Here is a 25,008-nt window from a genome sequence, read left to right as displayed (position 1 = left end):
ATGACCACTTGGAAATCTGTGGAATTTGTAACAGTTTTGGCTTCAGGAAATCTTCTTTCATATCACTTGGAATTATCTTTGGCAAGACCGTGTCGGTTGGAGAGATAATAATTTGTCATAAACTGGTTTTACCTGAATGAAGGTCATATTCTTCCTTTAGAAACAGAGCAATCGATAGACAGACTCCAGATTAAGCGATTAATATCTTATTACCTGACATAAAATCATTACTTTTTGTATTACCTAATCCTAGAACTTTCTTTCAACTAAAGTTTACAAAGTGGATTGTAAAGTATCAAATCAGAGTGAGGTTTCGGACAGTGCCTAAATCAGAGTGAGGTTTCAAACAGTGCCTAAATCAGAGTGAGGTTTCGGACAGTGCCTAAATCAGAGTGAGGTTTCAAACAGTGCCTAAATCAGAGTGAGGTTTCGGACAGTGCCTAAATCAGAGTGAGGTTTCGGACAGTGCCTAAATCAGAATGAGGCTTCGGACAGTGCCTAAATCAGAGTGAGGTTTCAAACAGTGCCTAAATCAGAGTGAGGCTTCGGACAGTGCCTAAATCAGAGTGAGGTTTCGGACAGTGCCTAAATCAGAATGAAGTTTCGGGCAGTGCCTATACTTTCTTTATACATAGTACAAAAGCTATTGTCTACAAAAAACTTGACTTTAAAATACTTTTAAAAGTCCTGGTAAAGCTCACTTATTATATGATTTGTATAGCGACAGGCTAAGAGACAGAGGTGAGTGTTTGATCTACCTTACAGAAATAAAAGTTAAAATAAAATGAACCTAAAGGTCAAAGATGGTAAGTAATATAATAAATTTTGTTAGTTTTGCAGTCACGCGATTCGTTAACATTCGTTTTTTTTTTTAATTATAATTAAATATCGTAACAACAAGAGGGACACTGCAGTAGGTGTTAGGGTTAACATTGCAGTAGGTGTTAGGGTTAATAGGTAACATCATAACTCTCACTTGCCCTGCACTGCACGTTGTTAAGCCTACGTCCAACACAGAGTATATATCATCTGTAATGGTAGATGAAGGTTGAAACGATTGTTTTACTTAAATCCAAATGCAGGTACTGCAGCTACGACCAACAAGCACTGTAATGGACTAACACTGCACGAATAAATATTTATAAGGTATTGGAGATTTCTCCATACTTTGTGAACAGAACGCCTACAGTAATAGTATTAAATAGTGACACACGAAAATTTAATAAAAACCTCACGTATAATTTAACACAATCACTTTATAATGTGTTTCAAATAGACAGCACTCAAACTCTCCTAGAGTGGCTTTTCCTTATGTAAAATATTTCTCTAATATTGTGTAATCTTCACAATCACGGATAGTGAAACCTGTATGTTTGACCTTACCAACCATCTAGTGGGCAAATAAGGTGATGATTAAAATGAAACGAGCACACCATACGTTTCTACAATTATTTATTGTTTTCTCAAAGTTTAACTTTACAAAGAATTCACGACAGACTTATATAGGAACAAGTCAACTTGATCACGATAAGATTATATAACAAGTCAACCTTGTCACGAAAAGATTATATAACAAGTCAACTTTGTCACGAAAAGATTATATAACAAGTCAACTTTATCACGAAGGGATTACATAAAAACAAGTCAACTTTATCACGATAAGATTACATAAAAACAAGTCAACTTTATCACGATAAGATTACATAAAAACAAGTCAACTTTATCACGATAAGATTATATAAAAAACAAGTCAACTTTATCACGATAAGATTACATAAAAACAAGTCAACTTTATCACGATAAGATTATAGAAAAAACAAGTCAACTTTATCACGATAAGATTACATAAAAAACAAGTCAACTTTATCACGATAAGGTTACATAAAAACAAGTCAACTTTATCACGATAAGATTACATAAAAACAAGTCAACTTTATAACGATAAGATTATATAAAAAACAAGTCAACTTTATCACGATAAGATTACATAAAAACAAGTAAACTTTATCACGATAAGATTACATAAAAACAAGTCAACTTTATCACGATAAGATTATATAACAAGTCAACTTTATCACGATAAGATTACATAAAAACAAGTCAACTTTATCACGATAAGATTACATAAAAACAAGTCAACTTTATAACGATAAGATTATATAAAAAACAAGTCAACTTTATCACGATAAGATTACATAAAAACAAGTCAACTTTATCACGATAAGATTACATAAAAACAAGTCAACTTTATCACGATAAGATTATATAACAAGTCAACTTTATCACGATAAGATTACATAAAAACAAGTCAACTTTATCACGATAAGATTATATAAAAAACAAGTCAACTTTATCACGATAAGATTACATAAAAACAAGTCAACTTTATCACGATAAGATTACATAAAAACAAGTCAACTTTATCACGATAAGATTACATAAAAACAAGTCAACTTTATCACGATAAGATTATATAAAAAACAAGTCAACTTTATCACGATAAGATTACATAAAAACAAGTCAACTTTATCACGATAAGATTATATAAAAAACAAGTCAACTTTATCACGATAAGATTACATAAAAACAAGTCAACTTTATCACGATAAGATTACATAAAAACAAGTCAACTTTATCACGATAAGATTACATAAAAACAAGTCAACTTTATCACAATAAGATTATATAAAAAACAAGTCAACTTTATCACAATAAGATTATATAAAAAACAAGTCAACTTTAACACGATAAGATTATATAACAAGTCAACTTTATCACGATAAGGTTACATAAAAACACGTCAACTTTATCACGATAAGATTATATAAAAAACAAGTCAACTTTGTCACAATAAGATTATATAAAAAACAAATCAACTTTATCACGATAAGATTATATAAAAACAAGTCAACTTTATCACGATAAGATTATATAAAAAACGAATCAACTTTATCACGATAAGATTATATAAAAAACAAGTCAACTTTGTCACAATAAGATTATATAAAAAACAAATCAACTTTATCACGATAAGATTATATAAAAACAAGTCAACTTTATCACGATAAGATTATATAAACAAGTCAACTATATCACGATAAGATTACATAACAAGTCAACTTTATCACGATAAGATTATATAACAAGTCAACTTTTTCACGATAACATTACATAACAAAAACTAAACTTAATCATGACAGAATCATATAACAACAAGTTAACTTAATATATATAAAGTTTTTGTACAGATTTCAACTTGTCTTGTACTGCTGAAAACTTTCCATTACATCTCAAGTTTCGTTAGTACAAACATTGATCAAAACAGTTACATTAGTATAAGTCAGTTATGTTCTGTAGGACTTAACTATCGGTTTAGTAGACATATGATGCACTGATTGTAATTTTTTCTTTTATATCTAATTAACATACGTTTTGCATTTTCTGACGGTTTACATTTAAAACACTTATCACTGATTAATTTCTATAACGTCTATTGTATGACGTCTATTTGCCCTAAAAATGACGCTTATTTAAAACCAAACAATATACAACAATTTCATGTTTAGTTTCCTAAACTGATTTGTTTCGCTATATTTTAAAGGTTTTATGTAAATAGTTATGTTTAACTAGTACTATTCTTAGAAAATCCTATATTTCTATTTATATTTTCATAAAGCATTGTTGTGACATTGTTTATTGCTGACTACAAATAGGGTCAAAAAATAATATTCTTACAATTTGGAAAAACGAACTCTTGATATAAATAGTTCACTCTTTCAAACCTATTGCTTGCATGTCCAAACTGAGGTGTTTAGCTGAAACCTCAGACAATACATGTTAGTTTTACAGCTTCAAGACAGAATAATAGTTCGATAAACTATGATTTTTAGTAAAACATCTCATTCTTTCATGAAACTGACAGGAGGAATTATTAGTAACGTCAAAAGGAAGTTCCTTTCTACTAAAATGTATTATTTCTAGTTTGTAATGATATTCGTGTCAGTTCGTAATGATTCAAGTGTATGTATTGATCATTTTATGACAAATTAGAAATACTACCACATTACAATATTTAATGTTATTAGTTCACCAAAACATTAATTACGTTTGTCACAACTGAACTCAAGGAAATACAAGAACAATGCATTAAGGTTGTGTGTACAAACTATATAGAGTATTACATATTGAAGTGAAATAAACAAATAATGGTATCAAACCTAATTTAACTGAGACAATACAGTATTTTATAAATTGAGATATCTATAGCTCGTAGATAATGTGTTCTTGTATCTCGAAGTTTTAACGGATGTTCCATTATACACGATACTTGCTAATACTGAGATGCTGTTACATACATTAATATTTGCCTAGAACATATTTCGTTATGGTGAAACGTTAATTTTATAAAATAAAATGGCAGAACATTGATTTGTTACTGACGATTGTTATATTTCGTTATAATTCCCCAAAGTGTAAGTGATGTAAAATATAACGCATTACACGTTGCGTTTCACGTTTCAAAATTTACGTGAGTAAAATATCTGTTTTGAAATGTAAACTAGTTTTTCTGAACTTAACTGCAATCTTGAATGCGTAATTTGCATGGAACGTGCAGTGTGAACCAATCATACTGCTGGTGTCATAAAATAATTACAATTGTTTGTAATATTTAAATCCTTTACTTGTTTACTTGTGCATTGACGTATCTTCAGTATGTTTGTCAAGTTTGTGACTTTATATTTTTAAGGTAAACCGTATTATGTTGTAATGATGCACAATAAATGTGTTGGATTTATAGATGTGAAGGAATGATCAGTTGATTTATGATCAAAGATAATTTTAAAGCTATGGTTGTTAATTTTGTGTTGCAAAATGTATTTATTAATTCATGTATATCACTGAGTTCATTTGTGAAATAAAACAGTTAAATATTTTAGTGTAATACTATCTCTGATTTATCAACAAATATGTAACACATACGTTAAAATCATTATAAATTAACACAACTTTAGTCCAGTTAGAAACTAGAGATAACATATTTTACCAAAATCATGTATGTCTGTGTGTTTCAATGCCACTGAATCCCCCGCTGATACAGCGGTAAGTCTACAGTGTTACAACACTAAAATCAGAGGTTCGACTCTCCTCGGTGAACACAGCAAATATCCCGATGTGGATCTGCTATAAGAAAAAATCGCACACACATTCAATGGTACTGACAATTGATTCTCCCATTTTTAAAATGTCAATATTTGTTTGGACGCGTGATGATTTCTTCTCTCAACGACTGTTTGAATTTATAAAAATTAAGTTGTATCTAGTCTATCTTGAAGTTTGATAATTGTGAAAACAATGTTATTAAAATTATATAAATTATTAATTTTAAAACTGACGTCCACTATAAAGTTCATAACACATTGATCCACATCACCCTTTGTTAGTTCGCTAAGTAACAGTGATATCACCCATAGCAACGCGCCCTGTGGTTCCACTTTGTAGAATTCATCGTCCCTTGTGCCTATTATGTAACAGGTACTCAACCCTTAGGTATCGGTAAAATTCGCTTACGTATAAGTTATGTAACCTTCAATGGTGTGTTGTTACAGATACGAGTAACACAATGGTTGGTCGTTACAGATGTGAGTAATACAGTGTTGTTTTGTTACGAGTAATACAGTGGTATGTTGTTAGAGATGTGAGTAATACAGTGATGTTTTGTTACGAGTAATGCAGTGGTATGTTGTTAGAGATGTGAGTAATACAGTGGTGTATTGTTACAGATACGAGTGATACAGTGGTGTGTTGTTACAGATGTGAGTAATACAGTGTTGTGTTGTTACAATACGAGTAATACAGTGATGTTTTGTTACGAGTAATGCAGTGGTATGTTGTTAGAGATGTGAGTAATACAGTGGTGTATTGTTACAGATACGAGTGATACAGTGGTGTGTTGTTACAGATGTGAGTAATACAGTGTTGTGTTGTTACAATACGAGTAAAACAGTAATGTTTTGTTACGAGTAATGCAGTGGTATGTTGTTAGAGATGTGAGTAATACAGTGGTGTATTGTTACAGATACGAGTGATACAGTGGTGTGTTGTTACAGATGTGAGTAAAACAGTGGTATGTTGTTACAGATACGAGTAATACAGTGGTGTATTGTTACAGATACGAGTAATACAGTGGTGTATTGTTACAGATACGAGTGATACAGTGGCGTGTTGTTACAGGTATTAACTGTAGCGCCAGTGGAATAATGGTTAGTACCAACAGTATTTATAAAAATACATTAACTTTGTTGTGAATTCATTACCACTTAATAGTGTAGGGCCTCAATGAATAGACTAAAGGATGGAAGGTTATAAGAAAATCTTTCTTAATAAATATTCAAATAAAGATGATAAATTCATCAAGGTTGAGGAACCAAAAACACCTGAGTTTCCAGCTCACAACTTATAACGCTGCAGCTGTTTTCAATAGAAGGGAAGGAATTTTATTTGACTACATATCTATCAGTGAAGGTCTAATTGATTTTAACATCTTTGAGTTTTCAAAAAATAAAAAAGATTTGAATAAAAATGAAGCACCTCGTCGTTTACTGTTAACAGTTAAATGACTCACAGTCTAGATATCTTGTGTGGTTTAGTTACGGTTTACAGACTGGCACATTATAAATGTTTGTTTAGTTTAGTTACGGTTTACAGACTGGCACATTATAAATGTTTGTTTAGTTTAGTTACGGTTTACAGACTGGCACATTAGAAATGTTTGTTTAGTTTAGTTACGGTTTACAGACTTGCACATTAGAAATGCTTATTTAGTTCAGTTAAGTTTAACAGATTTGCACACTAAACATGTTTATTTTAGTTAGGGTCAATAGACTCATACATTTGAAATACTTATATAGTTAGGGTTAACAGGCTCGCACATTTGAAATGCTTATTTAGTTAGGGTTAACAGACTTGCACTTTAGCGATGTTTGATTAGATTACTTAGTTACTTAGCAAGGGGTTTTGCTTATTTTCTTTTCATGTACTTTTCCACGTGCTTTACCGAGAATGCACTCTTTTATGGTTATTCAGAAACTCCTCGTAATAATAAAAGCAGTTAACAATCTAGTGACTCAGAGACGGCGACAGAACTCCGTCAACAATATTACTCAAACTGATGCGGTGTATGCCAAGTCTTACAGCGTCCAGCCATATAAACGTGTGATATGTACATCAAATGCTATAGCCTTATAGCGTGTAAAAATTAACTAGAGGTTATAGTAACATTAATAAAATGGGAAAGGCCCAGTTTGCCCCGACTGAGTTTTGTTTAACCAGCAATCTGGAATCACATCTTTACATGCCCATACATTTGTTTACGTAGTTTGTGTTTTTGCCCATCATTATTGATGACATATTTACAAGGTGTTGTTTATAGATTTATAAAATGAAATAACCCTTAACCTCTCATCATCCAAGGTCATTTCAATACAACATTTTGGTTTGTTTTGAATTTCGCGCAAACCTACTCGAGGGCTATCTGCGCTAGTCGTCCCTAATTTAGCAAAGTAAGACTAGAGGAAAGGCAGCTAGTCATCACCACTCACCGCCAACTCTTGGGCTACTCTTTTACCAACAAATAGTGGGATTGACCGTCACATTATAACGCCCCCACGGCTGAAGGGGCGAGCACATGTTTGGTGTTACGGGGAATCAAACCCGCAACCCTCGGATTACGAATGGAGTGCTTTAACCACCTGGTCATGCATTTTGGAATCGTAACTGAAAGAAGTGGTATTATAAACAGGTTGTACCAAACCTGCGTGTTTGTAGTTCAAATGATTGTAAGTTAATTTTACACTTTTATATAGTTTGTCTTTAACTTCGACCGCTTGAGATTAGTGAGTTGGTTTTCGTATTATTATATTTTGTAGTAGAATTTCTTCTTGAAATTTAAAGTTATATATTTCAATCGATACAATACTCTCCGAAGTTCAAGTAAGTAAATAAATACGAAAATAAATTATTGTTTTCTAATGTACTTGTGTATTTGAAAAATACTAGATTATCAAGTATTGTCTTTAGCGGATGGTTAGGCTAAATACTGAAACCAACTTGATTAAAACTACAGTGTTTGGGAAAGATTTGTTTCTCCGACTTCTTGGAATCATGCGCCAGTTTAAGAAACTAGGCCTAACTTTATTTTATACTGTGTAGTTAAGCCATAAAATGTCGGTTTTATAAAGTGGACCAGTTTAAGAAACTAGGCCTAACTTTATTTTATACTGTGTAGTTAAGCCATAAAATGTCGGTTTTATAAAGTGGACCAGTTTAAGAAACTAGGCCTAACTTTATTTTATACTGTGTAGTTAAGCCATAAAATGTCGGTTTCATAAAGTGGACCAGTTTAAGAAACTAGGCCTAACTTTATTTTATACTGTGTAGTTAAGCCATAAAATGTCGGTTTTATAAAGTGGATTTTTTTTAAAATTGTTTTTCCGAAACATTAAATACGGAAGTAACTATTTTTTACGATACACAAAGCACAATAAATTATGAAAGACATTTATGAGAAGAGAATGTCATGGTGATAGTTCTAATGGTATATCTGGTGCTGCTGAATACTATGGATCTCCAGGCAGGTTGGGATGCGACAAATATTGTGTTGGTTAAAATGCTGTTTTAAGTCGTGTGAACTGAATTTAAAAGGACTTATGGTGTGAAAAAAATTAAATAATGACTGTTATGGTGTGAACCACATTAAGTAAAGACTGTTATGGTGTGAACCACATTAAGTAATGACTGTTATGGTGTTAACTAGATTAATTAACGACTGTTATGGTGTGAACCACATTAAGTAATGACTGTTATGGTGTTAACTAGATTAATTAACGACTGTTATGGTGTGAACCACATTAAGTAACGACTATTATGGAGTGAACGGCATTAAGTAAAGACTGTTATGGTATGAACCACATTAAGTAACGACTGTTATGGTATGAACTTGATTAAGTAACGAACGTTATGGTGTGAACCACATTAAGTAATGACTGTTATGGTGTGAACTAGATTAATTAACGACTGTTATGGTGTGAACCACATTAAGTAACGACTGTTATGGTATGAACTTGATTAAGTAATGAACGTTATGGTGTGAACCACATTAAGTAATGACTGTTATGGTGTGAACCACATTAAGTAACAACTGTTATGGTGTGAACCACATTAAGTAAAGACTGTTATGGTGTGAACCACATTAAGTAACGACTGTTATGGTTTGAACGACATTAAGTAACGACTGTTATGGTGTGAACCACATTACGTAATGACTGTTATGGTGTAAACTAGATTAATTAACGACTGTTATGGTGTGAACCACATTAAGTGACAACTGTTATGGTGTGAACCACATCAAGTAAAGACTGTTATGGTGTGAACGACATTAAGTAACGTCTGTTATGGTGTGAACCAAATCAAGTAAAGACTGTTATGGTGTGAACGACATTATGTAACGACTGTTATGGTGTGCACCACATCAAGTAAAGGCTGTTATGGTGTGAACGACATTAAGTAAAGACTGTTATGGTGTGAACCACATCAAGTAAAGACTGTTATTGTGTGAACGACATTAAGTAACGACTGTTATGGTGTGAACTAGATTAATTAACGACTGTTATGGTGTGAACCACATTAAGTAATGACTGTTATGGTGTTAACTAGATTAAGTAACAAACGTGTGAACTACATTGAGTAAATGACTATTATGATGTGAAATGCATTAAGTAATGGTTGTTATTGTGTGAAATATATTAAACAATGAGTATATGGTGTAAACTATATTATGTTAGTAAAATACACTTTTTATCAGTTTGATTTTAGTGTTCGTTTGTTCTTAAGGTCAAAACTACAAAATCAAGAAATTTCTCCAGGTAAGATCAAGAAATTTATGAATCCCCTTCCACTTTCTTTTTTATATTCGAACGAAAATGTTGGGGATCTCATCCGACGTTTCAAATGCCCCCTAGTGGTGTGTTTGTGAACAGACTGTGTTCTAATTACATAATGAAACAAGTAAAACAGACTGTGTTCTAATTACATAATGAAACAAGTGAAACAGACTGTGTTCTAATTACATAATGAAACAAGTGAAACAGACTGTGTTCTAATTACATAACGAAACAAGTAAAACAGACTGTGTTCTAATTACATAACGAAACAAGTGAAACAGACTGTGTTCTAATTACATAATGAAACAAGTGAAACAGACTGTGTTCTAATTATTTAACGAAACAAGTAAAACAGACTGTGTTCTAATTACATAATTAAAACAAGTGAAACAGACTGTGTTCTAATTACATAACGAAACAAGTTAAACAGACTGTGTTCTAATTACATAACGAAACAAGTTAAACAGACTGTGTTCTAATTACATAACGAAACAAGTAAAACAGATTGTGTTCTAATTACATAACGAAACAAGTTAAACAGACTGTGTTCTAATTACATAATGAAACAAGTTAAACAGACTGTGTTCTAATTACATAACGAAACAAGTAAAACAGACTGTGTTCTAATTACATAACGAAACAAGTAAAACAGACTGTGTTCTAATTACATAACGAAACAAGTTAAACAGACTGTGTTCTAATTACATAACGAAACAAGTTAAACATACTGTGTTCTAATTACATAATGAAACAAGTAAAACAGACTGTGTTCTAGTTACATAACGAAACAAGTTAAACAGACTGTGTTCTAATTACATAATGAAACAAGTAAAACAGACTGTTTTCTTTGGTCTAATGAGGAGAATTATTCCCTATTCGTTAGTTGGTAATTTATTTTCTATTAATCATGAAATGCGTATGGAGTGGATCACGCGTAACTGCTAATAAAATGTATTATTCGCGTCAGTTAGTCAAATACTGGTTTCATGTTTGTTTATAATTAGGCACAAAGCTACACAATGGGCTATCTGTGATCTGCCCACCACAAATACCAAAACCCCGTTTCCAACAGTGTAATTACACAGACATACCGCTGGTTTAACAAATATATCCTTTTGTTATTTGGTTATTTTCACAGAAGCAAATCTCTATCAAGCATTTCGATTAAATGAATATCGCAACTCAACAGCTGCCTTTATTAAAAGAATCCTCCATCTTAAATTAGTACTACGTAAACAAACAATCTTCCATCCTAAATTAATAATACGTAAACAAACAAAGAATCTTCCATCTTAAGTTAGTATGCTTGTTTTGGAATTTCGCACAAAGCTACTCGAGGGCTATCTTTGCTAGCCGTCCCTATTTTAGCAGTGTAAGACTAGAGGGAAGGCAGCTAGTCATCACCATCCACCGCCAACTCTTGGGCTACTCTTTTACCAACGAATAGTGGGATTGACCGTCACATTATACGCCCCCACGGCTGGGAGGGCGAGCATGTTTAGCGCGACGCGGGCGCGAACCCGCGACCCTCGGATTACGTGTCGCACGCCTTACGCGCTTGGCCATGACAGGCCCTTAAGTTAGTAATACGTAAACAAAGAATCTTCCATCTTAAGTTAGAAATACGTAAACAAACTAAAATGATATAAGAGAAAACACAGTCTACCATAGACTGAACGATCTAGTAATGGTTTCACTCGTTACAAAGGTTTCCACTTCTCAGACGTTTACTCCGGATACCATAAAACATTTACCAGAGAATCCATCTCCACGTGAAGGGCCACGTGATATTCAAGTACTTCCGGTGAGATAATTCTCACAACTTTCAGGAGATAGTTTTTATTGATAAAGTCCTTGAAAAGTTTAAGATATGTTTTAAAAATATATATTCAGGTCTTTAGTGCACCATTAGGTACTTAACAGAGACCTCTAACTGGTCTTGGTCCACGCTTCTTTTAAATTTGTCATTGGGTTGCTATTCCTAACACCAGCATATGCTTTATTTGTAGTTTCTTCAATGAAGTAAGTTCCGATAACCGACGAGAGAAAGTGTTACTCCTGTTTTCTGAAATCACCGTTCTCATGTGCACCACGTGCTTCATGTCTTCGTTTTGTTTGTTTGTTTGTTTGTTTGTTTTGAATTTCGCACAAAGCTACTCGAGGGCTATCTGTGCTAGCCGTCCCTAATTTAGCAGTGTAAGACTAGAGGGAAGGCAACTAGTCATCACCACCCACCGCCAACTCTTGGGCTACTCTTTTACTAACGAATAGGGGGATTGACCGTAACATTATAACGCCCCCACGGCTGAAAGGGCGAGCATGTTTGGCGCGACCGGGATGCGAACCCGTGACCCTCAGATTACGAGTCGCACGCCTTAACACGCTTGGCTATGCCGGGCCTCATGTCTTCGTTACAATAATAAAAGTAATTTTGTTTAGTCATTAACAAAGTAAAGAGTTGTTGATAATACCATACATTGGTATTCTGTGACTCGCAAACATTTCGTGTGAAACACCCTGGTCTAGTGTTTATGTTTCTATGGCTTAACTAGAGTGAGAATAAATCTCAAGTCTCTTGTGAACATGTGAAAATAAAATGGTCGATTAAATATATATTTATAAATGTATGAATAATTTAAGCAAATAAAATTATATTTGCATACGTAATAATTCCTGATATTAACGTGTGTGTGTTTACCAACTTTGAGTAGGTTATAATCATACCATTTTCAAGCCTGCTGTTATAACCCATGTCGTCATGTCCGGTCATACACTGTCTGATGCCTTCTCTTGACAATAGCCCTACAACGTAATTTAAATGACAAACGGCTTCGTTGTATGGTTTGTCATATCAATAGCACATGCCACAACTCCCATTACGCTTTCCGTATTCATGTAGTGTACGAAAACGATGGATTTCTACTAGTCCCTTCGAAGGTTTCACCCAAGTTCACAGGCCCTGCGTGTGGCGACCAATCGTTTCGTCTTAACAGAGAGAAGCATGAAAACCCATTTCATTCTCTGATTGCTTGAGGTACGGCGCTTTTATAGGTATGTTGTAGAAGCAACTCATGTACACGTGACTTGTGTTACTTTTCTAGTCACAGGTCCTTCTTGATTACGTTATGAATATTTGCCTGGCGTGGATGACTTCTACCACTCATCTTTATGCTCATGGATTCTCACCTGTTACAAAACGTCGCACTTTTCTTACAGTGACTGGGATACGACTTGGTGCAAATCTCTTTCTAGATGGTTCTGGTACCCCAAGCTAAGCCACATTCCTCTGTTTTCCAGTGTCATTAACTACAAGAAATTACATACCTTGAAAATTGTAAATCTTCGATCTGAAAATGTCTTTATGATCTGAGTGTATGAATATTTTACGTTGGAAAGGGCTGTTACACGCCTTTCCAAACATCAGTTGGTTTTCTATGAAACCACACAATCTACAAAACACCAAGCAGCGTCAAAACCTAATTCTTATATATTCCATTCCACAGTGACTGTACATCAGCTGCCGTCGCCATTCAACTAGCCAATTCGCGTATTAAAAATCGTTATGATATAACATATAGAGGGCGCTATAAAGGTATAAGCCTATTAGGCACGTTAGCTCTTACTGTGTGTAATATAGCTTATGGACTTCATTCCCATTAGCTTTAGAAATTTGAACTAAAATACCTTCTTACTAATTCACTAGGTAAACACTAACTGGCCACCAGATGGCGGCTCTGGACATTCTTATGAAGAGGACAAAACTGATACTCCAAGTTCCTATCATCAATTCTATCAGACGTATTATGGAACAACGGAAGCAGTAAATAACCTGAAAAGGACTTATGGACCTACGGGATTGAGGAAAGCTTTAGTTTCCAGCAATATTCAACAGAGTAAGAAATTAATAAAAAAATATTACTTTTGTTTAATTTTACCGGTTTTTTTTTCTATTGAGCTATTACTGTGTAACTTAGTTACCATGTTCTTCTGAGATTCAACATTATATGTCTCGAAATTACTTCTTTAATAATAAGTCACCTGCATATTACATATTGTTCATTTATTTCTATGTGTCCAATTTCGCGCAAAGCTACTCGAGGGCTACCCGCATTAGGCGTTCTTAATTTAGAAGTTGTAAATCAGAAGGAAGGTAGCTCGTCAACATCATCCACCGCCAACTCTTAGGCTACTCATTTACCAACGAAATGTGTGATTGACCGTAACTTTATATTGCCTTCACTGCTGAAAAGGCCATCATATCCTGTGAGGAGATTCGAACTCGCAGATTACGAGTCGAGTGCCGTAGCAATCAGACCATGCCAGAAATGTGTTTTCTACCTTAATATGTTGTTGTTATTGTGTAGTAGAAAACTACACAATAGGCTGCCTGCACAATGTCTACTACAGGGAATCGAACCTCAGAATTTAGCCTGGTAATTCCATAACTTTACTAATGACCCATCGAGACCCCACTTGAACAAACCCGGTATTCCAAGAACTTTAGGAAGGTAGACCTTCTTTGACCGAAATGTTTCTACCTCGTGCCTGAATATGTTAGGTTCGTTTGTTGACTTCAACAACACTTTACACCAAGAATGGCTAACTAGGTCACATTTCACACCAAGAATGGCTAGCTAGGTCACATTTCACACCAAGAATGGCTAACTAGGTCACATTTCACACCAAGAATGGCTAACTAGGTCACATTTCACACCAAGAATGGCTAGCTAGGTCACATTTCTATGGTTCACACATAGTCATATCTAATTTTGAACAAGGGACCAAAGGGAGGAAACAAGACGACAGCACCCGCTGTCTCAAAATGCTAGTATTAACTGAATAATGAAATTGATTGTTACTTTTTTAACACACCCTTAGCTGATCGTGCGAAGTGTGACCGCGAGATTAGGTACCAAAACGAAGACTCTCGGATCTCCTGTTCGATACGTTAGACCACTTTTTTGAAGCCAATATCCCACACTAATTCACAAAGTACTCAGGGAAGATTTTAACAGCAATTTTTTAAAGTTGATTTCTGGGTTTTTTGTATTTCCATAAATACAAATCCGATGTTCGATGTGTTTATTTATTAGGTTGAGTTACCTAATCTTATTTAGGAATATTAAGTAACACACATTTTATTTACTAAAACGACGCGCTTTTCAGTGTCTCAGTGAAGTGTTGAGGCTTATAACAATACAAACCAGGTTTCGATACTTGTGATGAGCGCAGCATAGACAGCCCGTTGGGTAGTTTTTAACAACAAAGAAACTAAGTCATCAACAAAAGCGACAATAATTAATTATTCTTAATATGCAAACTTCCCGTTAGCTTTGTTTTCATTCATACATACCAAAGTGTTTTACGTGTGTGTGTTCGCTACAGTAAGATGGTGTTAATTAGATACCAATCATTTTCACGGTTACTAAATCTAACTGTTATTAATTTGTTGGGTTATTATTATTATTATCCAGTCATTAAGTTTTCTTTCGTCCTTTTGGGTTACAAGTCTGCCGTCATCTTAAGGAAACTGATGAAAACAATTTTTTTTGTGGCTGCAGAAAACAGGATTCGAACCTGTGTTCTTACTGTTAAATAATAAAGTTGTGGCATTCATTCGTCGACTGTCCTTCCTCAATCACTCACCAGGAGTTGTTAACAATGTACTGTTTCAATACTATGGTTCTTTTTTTCGAGTTCCACTCCTCACAGGTCCTATTTATAAATATCTTTGAACAGTTATCAAAGAAACGATCTTTGATAGCGGCGCTCAAACTAGATTCGATCATTGCTGTGATCCGTTATTTTGTTAACTAACCATGATGTATCCACGTGGTACTTACAGAACCCTGGCACATCACATGGTCGGCCGTTTTTTACACTCAGACATAGATGAAGTGTTCATGTTATGTATGAATTGTAAAATATGTTTGCCAAGCAGTATGCATCCTGTATAACCATTCAGTAGAGAAATTCTCTACAGATTCAAGTTCTAATCACTGAAAACCTGTACAAAAACTAAAGATAAATCCTTCACAGGTTAAGGTTAACCATTTATTAGATTATGTTGTTTAACACTGAGAGTTCTGAGGCATGAAAAGTATATGTAATGTATGTTATGATGACACATTAATGTTAACTGTAATGTATGTTATGATGACACATTAATGTTAACTGTAATGTATGTTATGATGACACATTAATGTTAACTGTAATGTATGTTATGATGATACATTAATATTAACTGTAATGTATGTTATGATGACACATTAATATTAACTGTAATGTATGTTATAATAACACAATAATATTAACTGTAATGTATGTTATAATAACACATTAATATTAACTGTAATGTATGTTATGATGACACATTAATATTAACTGTAATGTATGTTATGATGACACATTAATATTAACTGTAATGTATGTTATGATGATACATTAATATTAATTGTAATGTATGTTATGATTACACATTAATATTAACTGTAATATATGTTACAATGACACATTAATATTAACTGTAATATATGTTACAATGACACATTAAAAGTATATGTAATATATGTTATAGTGACACATTAAAATTAACTGTAATATATGTTATAGTGACACATTAAAATTAACTGTTATATATGTTATAATGACTCATTAAAAGTATATGAATATTTTTTATAGTGACACATTAAAATTAGCTGTAATGTATGTTATAATAACAGTAATAGTATCTGTAATTTATGTTACAATGGCACATTAAAAGTTTATGTAATACATGTTATAGTGACACATTAAAATTAACTGTAATATATGTTATAATAACAGTAATAGTATCTGTAATTTATGTTACAATGGCACATTAAAAGTTTATGTAATATATGTTATAGTGACACATTAAAATTAACTGTAATATATGTTATAATGACACAAATGCTTTGTTTGCTTTGAGCCAAAGATGCACAAAGAATCAACTGCACAACTCACACAGAAAGGATCGAATCCCAAATTTCAGCATTATAAGCTATCAAGCTTACCGCTGAACCAACTATGAGGACACGACATAAATAAAACTCATTATACATGTGTTAAACAAAGCAAAAGAAAAACAAATAACGACTGACTGATAAACCATTATATGGAGTTCACGTGAAGCCCCATTCCTAACTTGTTTCTTATCTTTCCATCTTACAAGTAATATAACAACTCAGCTGGTGTTGATTTATAGGTTATGTTCACATAAAACTATCATACCGTGAAATACTAACACAGTTACTGTTATTATGATCCAACACTTGATTTGACAGACAAGATGGAAGGCAGATTGTCGAAAGTACCCACCGCCGACTATTGGGTTATTCTATTCAAATAATGTAATTTTACCGTCATCCTTAAATAACTTACCTATGGCTTCAAGTAAGGAAACATTATTTTATGGCAAAGGGACCCAAGCCATGGACTCTCATATTCGCAGTCCGACAAAGTTATAATGGTCTGAGGATTCAAGGTTTGTAATCCACCATTATAGTCAGACTAACATGAATATAACATTACCATCAATTTTATTAAATTAGTGTCATTCCGGGCACGGCATGGCCAGGTGGTTAGGGCGCTCGACTTGCAATCTGAGAGTCACGGCTCGAATCTCCGTCACATCAAACATGTTCGTCCTTTCAACCGGGGAGAGGCTTATTAAGTGACGATCAATTCCACTATTCGTTGGTAAATGAGCAGCTCAAGTGTTGGCGGTGGGTGGTGACGACTACCTGCCTTTCCTCTAGTCGTATGCTGTTAAATTAGGAATGGCTACTGCAGATAGCCCTCTTGTAACTTTGCGCGAAATTCAAAACAGAGTCATTCCTATGTCTTTTATCTTTACGCATAAAACGTTTCTCATTATAAAACTCTACGTTTGACAAAAAAAATACTTTGAAAATATAAGACTATGTTTCAGATGCATTTTACCCGGTGAACTCAGTAAGACTGTACAAAGGTAATCCAAACAATGGAGAGACCAGTAGATACAAAGATGCTATTGGAAATATAGGATCAAACTAAATATTCTATGGCGGTTTATAAGTGTAAATGTTCAAGTTGTCACTATAGAGAAGCGTTGACTATAGATGTTACCGTTCTAAGTGCTGTTTTACAGAAAGGTGTTACTTCCCAGAACGTGTTACATTAGTTTTCGCAGTGACGACTTCGTTTTCGTAGCACCTCATAGTAAAGACATTCAGTTGATATCTAATTTTGTGACTTTCTTCTTTCCATCAGTTGATATGTAACTTTGTGACTTCCTTCTTTCCATCAGTTGATATGTAACTTTGTGACTTCCTTCTTTCCATTAGTTGATATGTAACTTTGTGACTTCCTTCTTTCCATCAGTTCATATGTAACTTTGTGACTTCCTTCTTTCCATCAGTTGATATGTAACTTTGTGACATCCTTCTTTCCATCAGTTGATATGTGACTTCCTCCTTTCCATCAGTTGATATGTAATTTTCACTTCCTTCTTTCCATCAGTTGATATGTAATTTTCACTTCCTTCTTTCCATCAGTTGATATGTAACTTTCTGACATCCTTCTTCCCGTCAGTTGATATGTAACTTTGAGACTTCCTTCTTTGCATCAGTTGATATGTAATTTTGTGACTTCCTTCTTCCCATCAGTTGATATGTAACTTTCTGGCATCCTTCTTTCCATCAGTTGATATGTAACTTTGTGACTTCCTTCTTTCCATCAGTTGATATGTAACTTTGTGACTTCCTTCTTTCCATCAGTTGATATGTAACTTTGTGGCATCCTTCTTTCCATCAGTTGATATGTAACTTTGTGACTTCCTTCTTTCCATCAGTTGATATGTAACTTTGTGACATCCTTCTTTCCATCAGTTGATATGTAACTTTGTGGCATCCTTCTTTCCATCAGTTGATATGTAACTTTGTGGCATCCTTCTTTCCATCAGTTGATATGTAACTTTGTGACTTCCTTCTTTCCATCAGTTGATATGTAACTTTGTGACTTCCTCCTTTCCATCAGTTGATATGTAACTTTGTGACTTCCTTCTTTCCATCAGTTGATATAAAGCTCACACACCGTAAGAAGAAATATTGTCGATATTTCTATTAATCCTACTATTTATTACAGTTTTTTTTTTACAATATATTTTACATATACCTTTACAGAACGTGATGTAATATATGTATTCTGGTGATAATTATCTCCATTCTGTCAAATAGGTAATAAAAGGAAAAGACACGAAACTGTTGGCTCTCTGCCACTGGCTAACGATGTTGTTCTAATAATTATCTAATAACCTTACGTTTCCTTTCTAAAATGTATTAGTTTATCAGGATACTTGAGCGAAGCATTTCTACTTGTGGTTTACAACTACAGTTTGAACGCGTGTATTAAAATAACTCAGCAAGAATAATGTAGGATTAACTTTATAATGTCTTTTCAACAAGTCTTCTAAAACCAACCTTTAAACTAAACATGCATTGCTTGTTAATCCTGTTATACTTAAAACCATTCATAATATTATTAATCCTGTACAGTTTTAATCCTACTAAAATCACTAATAGTATTATTAATCCTGTACAGTTTTTAATCCTACTTACATCACTGATAGTATTATTAATCCTGTACAGTTTTTAATCCTACTTACATCACTGATAGTATTATTAATCCTGTACAGTTTTTAATCCTACTTAAATCACTGATAGTATTATTAATCCTGTACAGTTTTTAATCCTACTTAAGTCACTGATAGTATTATTAATCCTGTACAGTTTTTAATCCTACTTACATCACTGATAGTATTATTAATCCTGTACAGTTTTAATCCTACTTAAATCACTGATAGTATTATTAATCCTGTACAGTTTTAATCCTACTTAAATCACTGATAGTATTATTAATCCTGTACAGTTTTAATCCTACTTAAATCACTGATAGTATTATTAATCCTGTACAGTTTTTAATCCTACTTAAATCACTGATAGTATTATTAATCCTGTACAGTTTTAATCCTACTTAAATCACTGATAGTATTATTAATCCTGTACAGTTTTTAATCCTACTTAAATCACTGATAGTATTATTAATCCTGTACAGTTTTAATCCTACTTAAATCACTGATAGTATTATTAATCCTGTACAGTTTTAATCCTACTTAAATCACTGATAGTATTATTAATCCTGTACAGTTTTTAATCCTACTTAAATCACTGATAGTATTATTAATCCTGTACAGTTTTTAATCCTACTTAAATCACTGATAGTATTATTAATCCTGTACAGTTTTAATCCTACTTAAATCACTGATAGTATTATTAATCCTGTACAGTTTTATCCTACTTAAGTCACTGATAGTATTATTAATCCTGTACAGTTTTAATCCTACTTAAATCACTGATAGTATTATTAATCCTACTTAAATCACTGTACAGTTTTTTAATCCTACTTAAATCACTGATAGTATTATTAATCCTGTACAGTTTTAATCCTACTTAAATCACTGATAGTATTATTAATCCTGTACAGTTTTAATCCTACTTAAATCACTGATAGTATTATTAATCCTGTACAGTTTTAATCCTACTTAAATCACTGATAGTATTATTAATCCTGTACAGTTTTAATCCTACTTAAATCACTGATAGTATTATTAATCCTGTACAGTTTTATTAATCCTACTTAAATCACTGATAGTATTATTAATCCTGTACAGTTTTAATCCTACTTAAATCACTGATAGTATTATTAATCCTGTACAGTTTTAATCCTACTTAAATCACTGATAGTATTATTAATCCTGTACAGTTTTAATCCTACTTAAATCACTGATAGTATTATTAATCCTGTACAGTTTTAATCCTACTTAAATCACTGATAGTATTATTAATCCAGGTTTAATCCTACTTAAATCACTGTACAGTTTTTAATCCTACTTAAATCACTGATAGTATTATTAATCCTGTACAGTTTTAATCCTACTTAAATCACTGATAGTATTATTAATCCTGTACAGTTTTAATCCTACTTAAATCACTGATAGTATTATTAATCCTGTACAGTTTTAATCCTACTTAAATCACTGATAGTATTATTAATCCTGTACAGTTTTAATCCTACTTAAATCACTGATAGTATTATTAATCCTGTACAGTTTTAATCCTACTTAAATCACTGATAGTATTATTAATCCTGTACAGTTTTAATCCTACTTAAATCACTGATAGTATTATTAATCCTGTACAGTTTTAATCCTACTTAAATCACTGATAGTATTATTAATCCTGTACAGTTTTAAATCCTACTTAAATCACTGATAGTATTATTAATCCTGTACAGTTTTAATCCTACTTAAATCACTGATAGTATTATTAATCCTGTACAGTTTTAATCCTACTTAAATCACTGATAGTATTATTAATCCTGTACAGTTTTAATCCTACTTAAATCACTGATAGTATTATTAATCCTGTACAGTTTTAATCCTACTTAAATCACTGATAGTATTATTAATCCTGTACAGTTTTAATCCTACTTAAATCACTGATAGTATTATTAATCCTGTACAGTTTTAATCCTACTTAAATCACTGATAGTATTATTAATCCTGTACAGTTTTAATCCTACTTAAATCACTGATAGTATTATTAATCCTGTACAGTTTTAATCCTACTTAAATCACTGATAGTATTATTAATCCTGTACAGTTTTAATCCTACTTAAATCACTGATAGTATTATTAATCCTGTACAGTTTTAATCCTACTTAAATCACTGATTAGTACAGTTTTATTATCACTGAATCCTGTACAGTTTTAATCCTACTTAAATCACTGATAGTATTATTAATCCTGTACAGTTTTAATCCTACTTAAATCACTGATAGTATTATTAATCCTGTACAGTTTTAATCCTACTTAAATCACTGATAGTATTATTAATCCTGTACAGTTTTAATCCTACTTAAATCACTGATAGTATTATTAATCCTGTACAGTTTTAATCCTACTTAAATCACTGATAGTATTATTAATCCTGTACAGTTTTAATCCTACTTAAATCACTGATAGTATTATTAATCCTGTACAGTTTTAATCCTACTTAAATCACTGATAGTATTATTAATCCTGTACAGTTTTAATCCTACTTAAATCACTGATAGTATTATTAATCCTGTACAGTTTTAATCCTACTTAAATCACTGATAGTATTATTAATCCTGTACAGTTTTAAACTCCACTACTGTACAGTTTTAATCCTACTTAAATCACTGATAGTATTATTAATCCTGTACAGTTTTAATCCTACTTACATCACTGATAGTATTATTAATCCTGTACAGTTTTAATCCTACTTAAATCACTGATAGTATTATTAATCCTGTACAGTTTTAATCCTACTTAAATCACTGATAGTATTATTAATCCTGTACAGTTTTAATCCTACTTAAATCACTGATAGTATTATTAATCCTGTACAGTTTTTCCTAATCCTACTTAAATCACTGATAGTATTATTAATCCTGTACAGTTTTAATCCTACTTAAATCACTGATAGTATTATTAATCCTGTACAGTTTTAATCCTACTTAAATCACTATAGTATTATTAATCCTGTACAGTTTTAATCCTACTTAAATCACTGATAGTATTATTAATCCTGTACAGTTTTAATCCTACTTAAATCACTGATAGTATTATTAATCCTGTACAGTTTTAATCCTACTTAAATCACTGATAGTATTATTAATCCTGTACAGTTTTAATCCTACTTAAATCACTGATAGTATTATTAATCCTGTACAGTTTTAATCCTACTTAAATCACTGATAGTATTATTAATCCTGTACAGTTTTAATCCTACTTAAATCACTGATAGTATTATTAATCCTGTACAGTTTTAATCCTACTTAAATCACTGATAGTATTATTAATCCTGTACAGTTTTAATCCTACTTAAATCACTGATAGTATTATTAATCCTGTACAGTTTTAATCCTACTTAAATCACTGATTTTATTATTAATCCTGTACAGTTTTTTAATCCTACTTAAATCACTGATAGTATTATTAATCCTGTACAGTTTTAATCCTACTTAAATCACTGATAGTATTATTAATCCTGTACAGTTTTAATCCTACTTAAATCACTGATAGTATTATTAATCCTGTACAGTTTTAATCCTACTTAAATCACTGATAGTATTATTAATCCTGTACAGTTTTAATCCTACTTAAATCACTGATAGTATTATTAATCCTGTACAGTTTTAATCCTACTTAAATCACTGATAGTATTATTAATCCTGTACAGTTTTAATCCTACTTAAATCACTGATAGTATTATTAATCCTGTACAGTTTTAATCCTACTTAAAATCACTGATAGTATTATTAATCCTGTACAGTTTTAATCCTACTTACATCACTGATAGTATTATTAATCCTGTACAGTTTTAATCCTACTTAAATCACTGATAGTATTATTAATCCTGTACAGTTTTAATCCTACTTAAATCACTGATTGTATTATTAATCAATCCTACTTAAATCACTATTATTAATCCTGTACAGTTTTAATCCTACTTAAATCACTGATAGTATTATTAATCCTGTACAGTTTTAATCCTACTTAAATCACTGATAGTATTATTAATCCTGTACAGTTTTAATCCTACTTAAATCACTGATAGTATTATTAATCCTGTACAGTTTTTAATCCTACTTAAATCACTGATTGTATTATTAATCCTGTACAGTTTTAATCCTACTTAAATCACTGATTGTATTATTAATCCTGTACAGTTTTAATCCTACTTAAATCACTGATAGTATTATTAATCCTGTACAGTTTTAATCCTACTTAAATCACTGATATTATTAATCCTGTACAGTTTTAATCCTAATCACTGTACACAGTTTTAATCCTACTTAAATCACTGATAGTATTATTAATCCTGTACAGTTTTATCCTACTTAAATCACTGATAGTATTATTAATCCTGTACAGTTTTAATCCTACTTAAATCACTGATAGTATTATTAATCCTGTACAGTTTTAATCCTACTTAAATCACTGATAGTATTATTAATCCTGTACAGTTTTAATCCTACTTAAATCACTGATAGTATTATTAATCATGTACAGTTTTTAATCCTACTTACATCACTGATAGTATTATTAATCATGTACAGTTTTTAATCCTACTTACATCACTGATAGTATTATTAATCCTGTACAGTTTTAATCCTACTTACATCACTCATAGTATTATTAATCCTGTACAGTTTTAACCCTACTTAAGTCACTGATTGTATTATTAATCCTGTACAGTTTTAATCCTACTTAAATCACTGATAGTATTATTAATCATGTACAGTTTTTAATCCTACTTACATCACTGATAGTATTATTAATCCTGTACAGTTTTAATCCTACTTACATCACTGATAGTATTATTAATCCTGTACAGTTTTAATCCTACTTACATCACTCATAGTATTATTAATCCTGTACAGTTTTAATCCTACTTAAATCACTGATTGTATTATTAATCCTGTACAGTTTTAATCCTACTTAAGTCACTGATAGTATTATTAATCCTGTACAGTTTTTAATCCTACTTACATCACTGATAGTATTATTAATCCTCTACTGTTTTTAATCCTACTTAAATCACTGATTGTATTATTAATCCTGTACAGTTTTTAATCCTACTTAAATCACTGATTGTATAATTAATCCTGTACAGTTTTAATCCTACTTAAATCACTGATTGTATTTTTAATCCTGTACAGTTTTTAATCTTACTTAAATCACTAATAGTATTATTAATCCTGTACAGTTTTAATCCTACTTAAATCACTGATATTATTATTAATCCTGTACAGTTTTTAATCCTACTTAAATCACTGATTGTATTATTAATCCTGTGCAGTTTTAATCCTACTTTAATCACTGATTGTATTTTTAATCCTGTACAGATTTTAATCTTACTTAAATCACTAATAGTATTATTAATCCTGTACAGTTTTTAATCCTACTTAAATCACTGATATT

The 25,008-nt window shown here is 32.0% G+C and overlaps 1 protein-coding gene across 4 annotated transcripts in view; it reads left to right on the top strand.

Moving 5' to 3' along the window:
- The window catches only part of LOC143251878 (uncharacterized), an 80,321-nt gene that overhangs the window by 29,871 nt on the left and 25,442 nt on the right, over positions 1-25,008 (top strand). For 3 of the 4 annotated variants that reach the window (XM_076503199.1, XM_076503196.1, XM_076503198.1), the window contains exon 2: positions 13,642-13,831. In XM_076503199.1, the coding sequence (XP_076359314.1) occupies positions 13,642-13,831 (190 nt within the window). Of the gene's footprint in view, positions 1-7,229; positions 7,836-13,641; positions 13,832-25,008 lie in introns of those variants that run through there. The other variant, XM_076503197.1, reaches the window with a different exon arrangement.

This window comes from Tachypleus tridentatus, chromosome 6, assembly GCF_004210375.1.
Source record: "Tachypleus tridentatus isolate NWPU-2018 chromosome 6, ASM421037v1, whole genome shotgun sequence".
In the NCBI taxonomy this organism is placed as follows: domain Eukaryota; kingdom Metazoa; phylum Arthropoda; class Merostomata; order Xiphosura; family Limulidae; genus Tachypleus; species Tachypleus tridentatus.
Note: the sequence above shows the minus strand (reverse complement) of the source record. Positions and strands in the feature narration are given on the sequence as shown.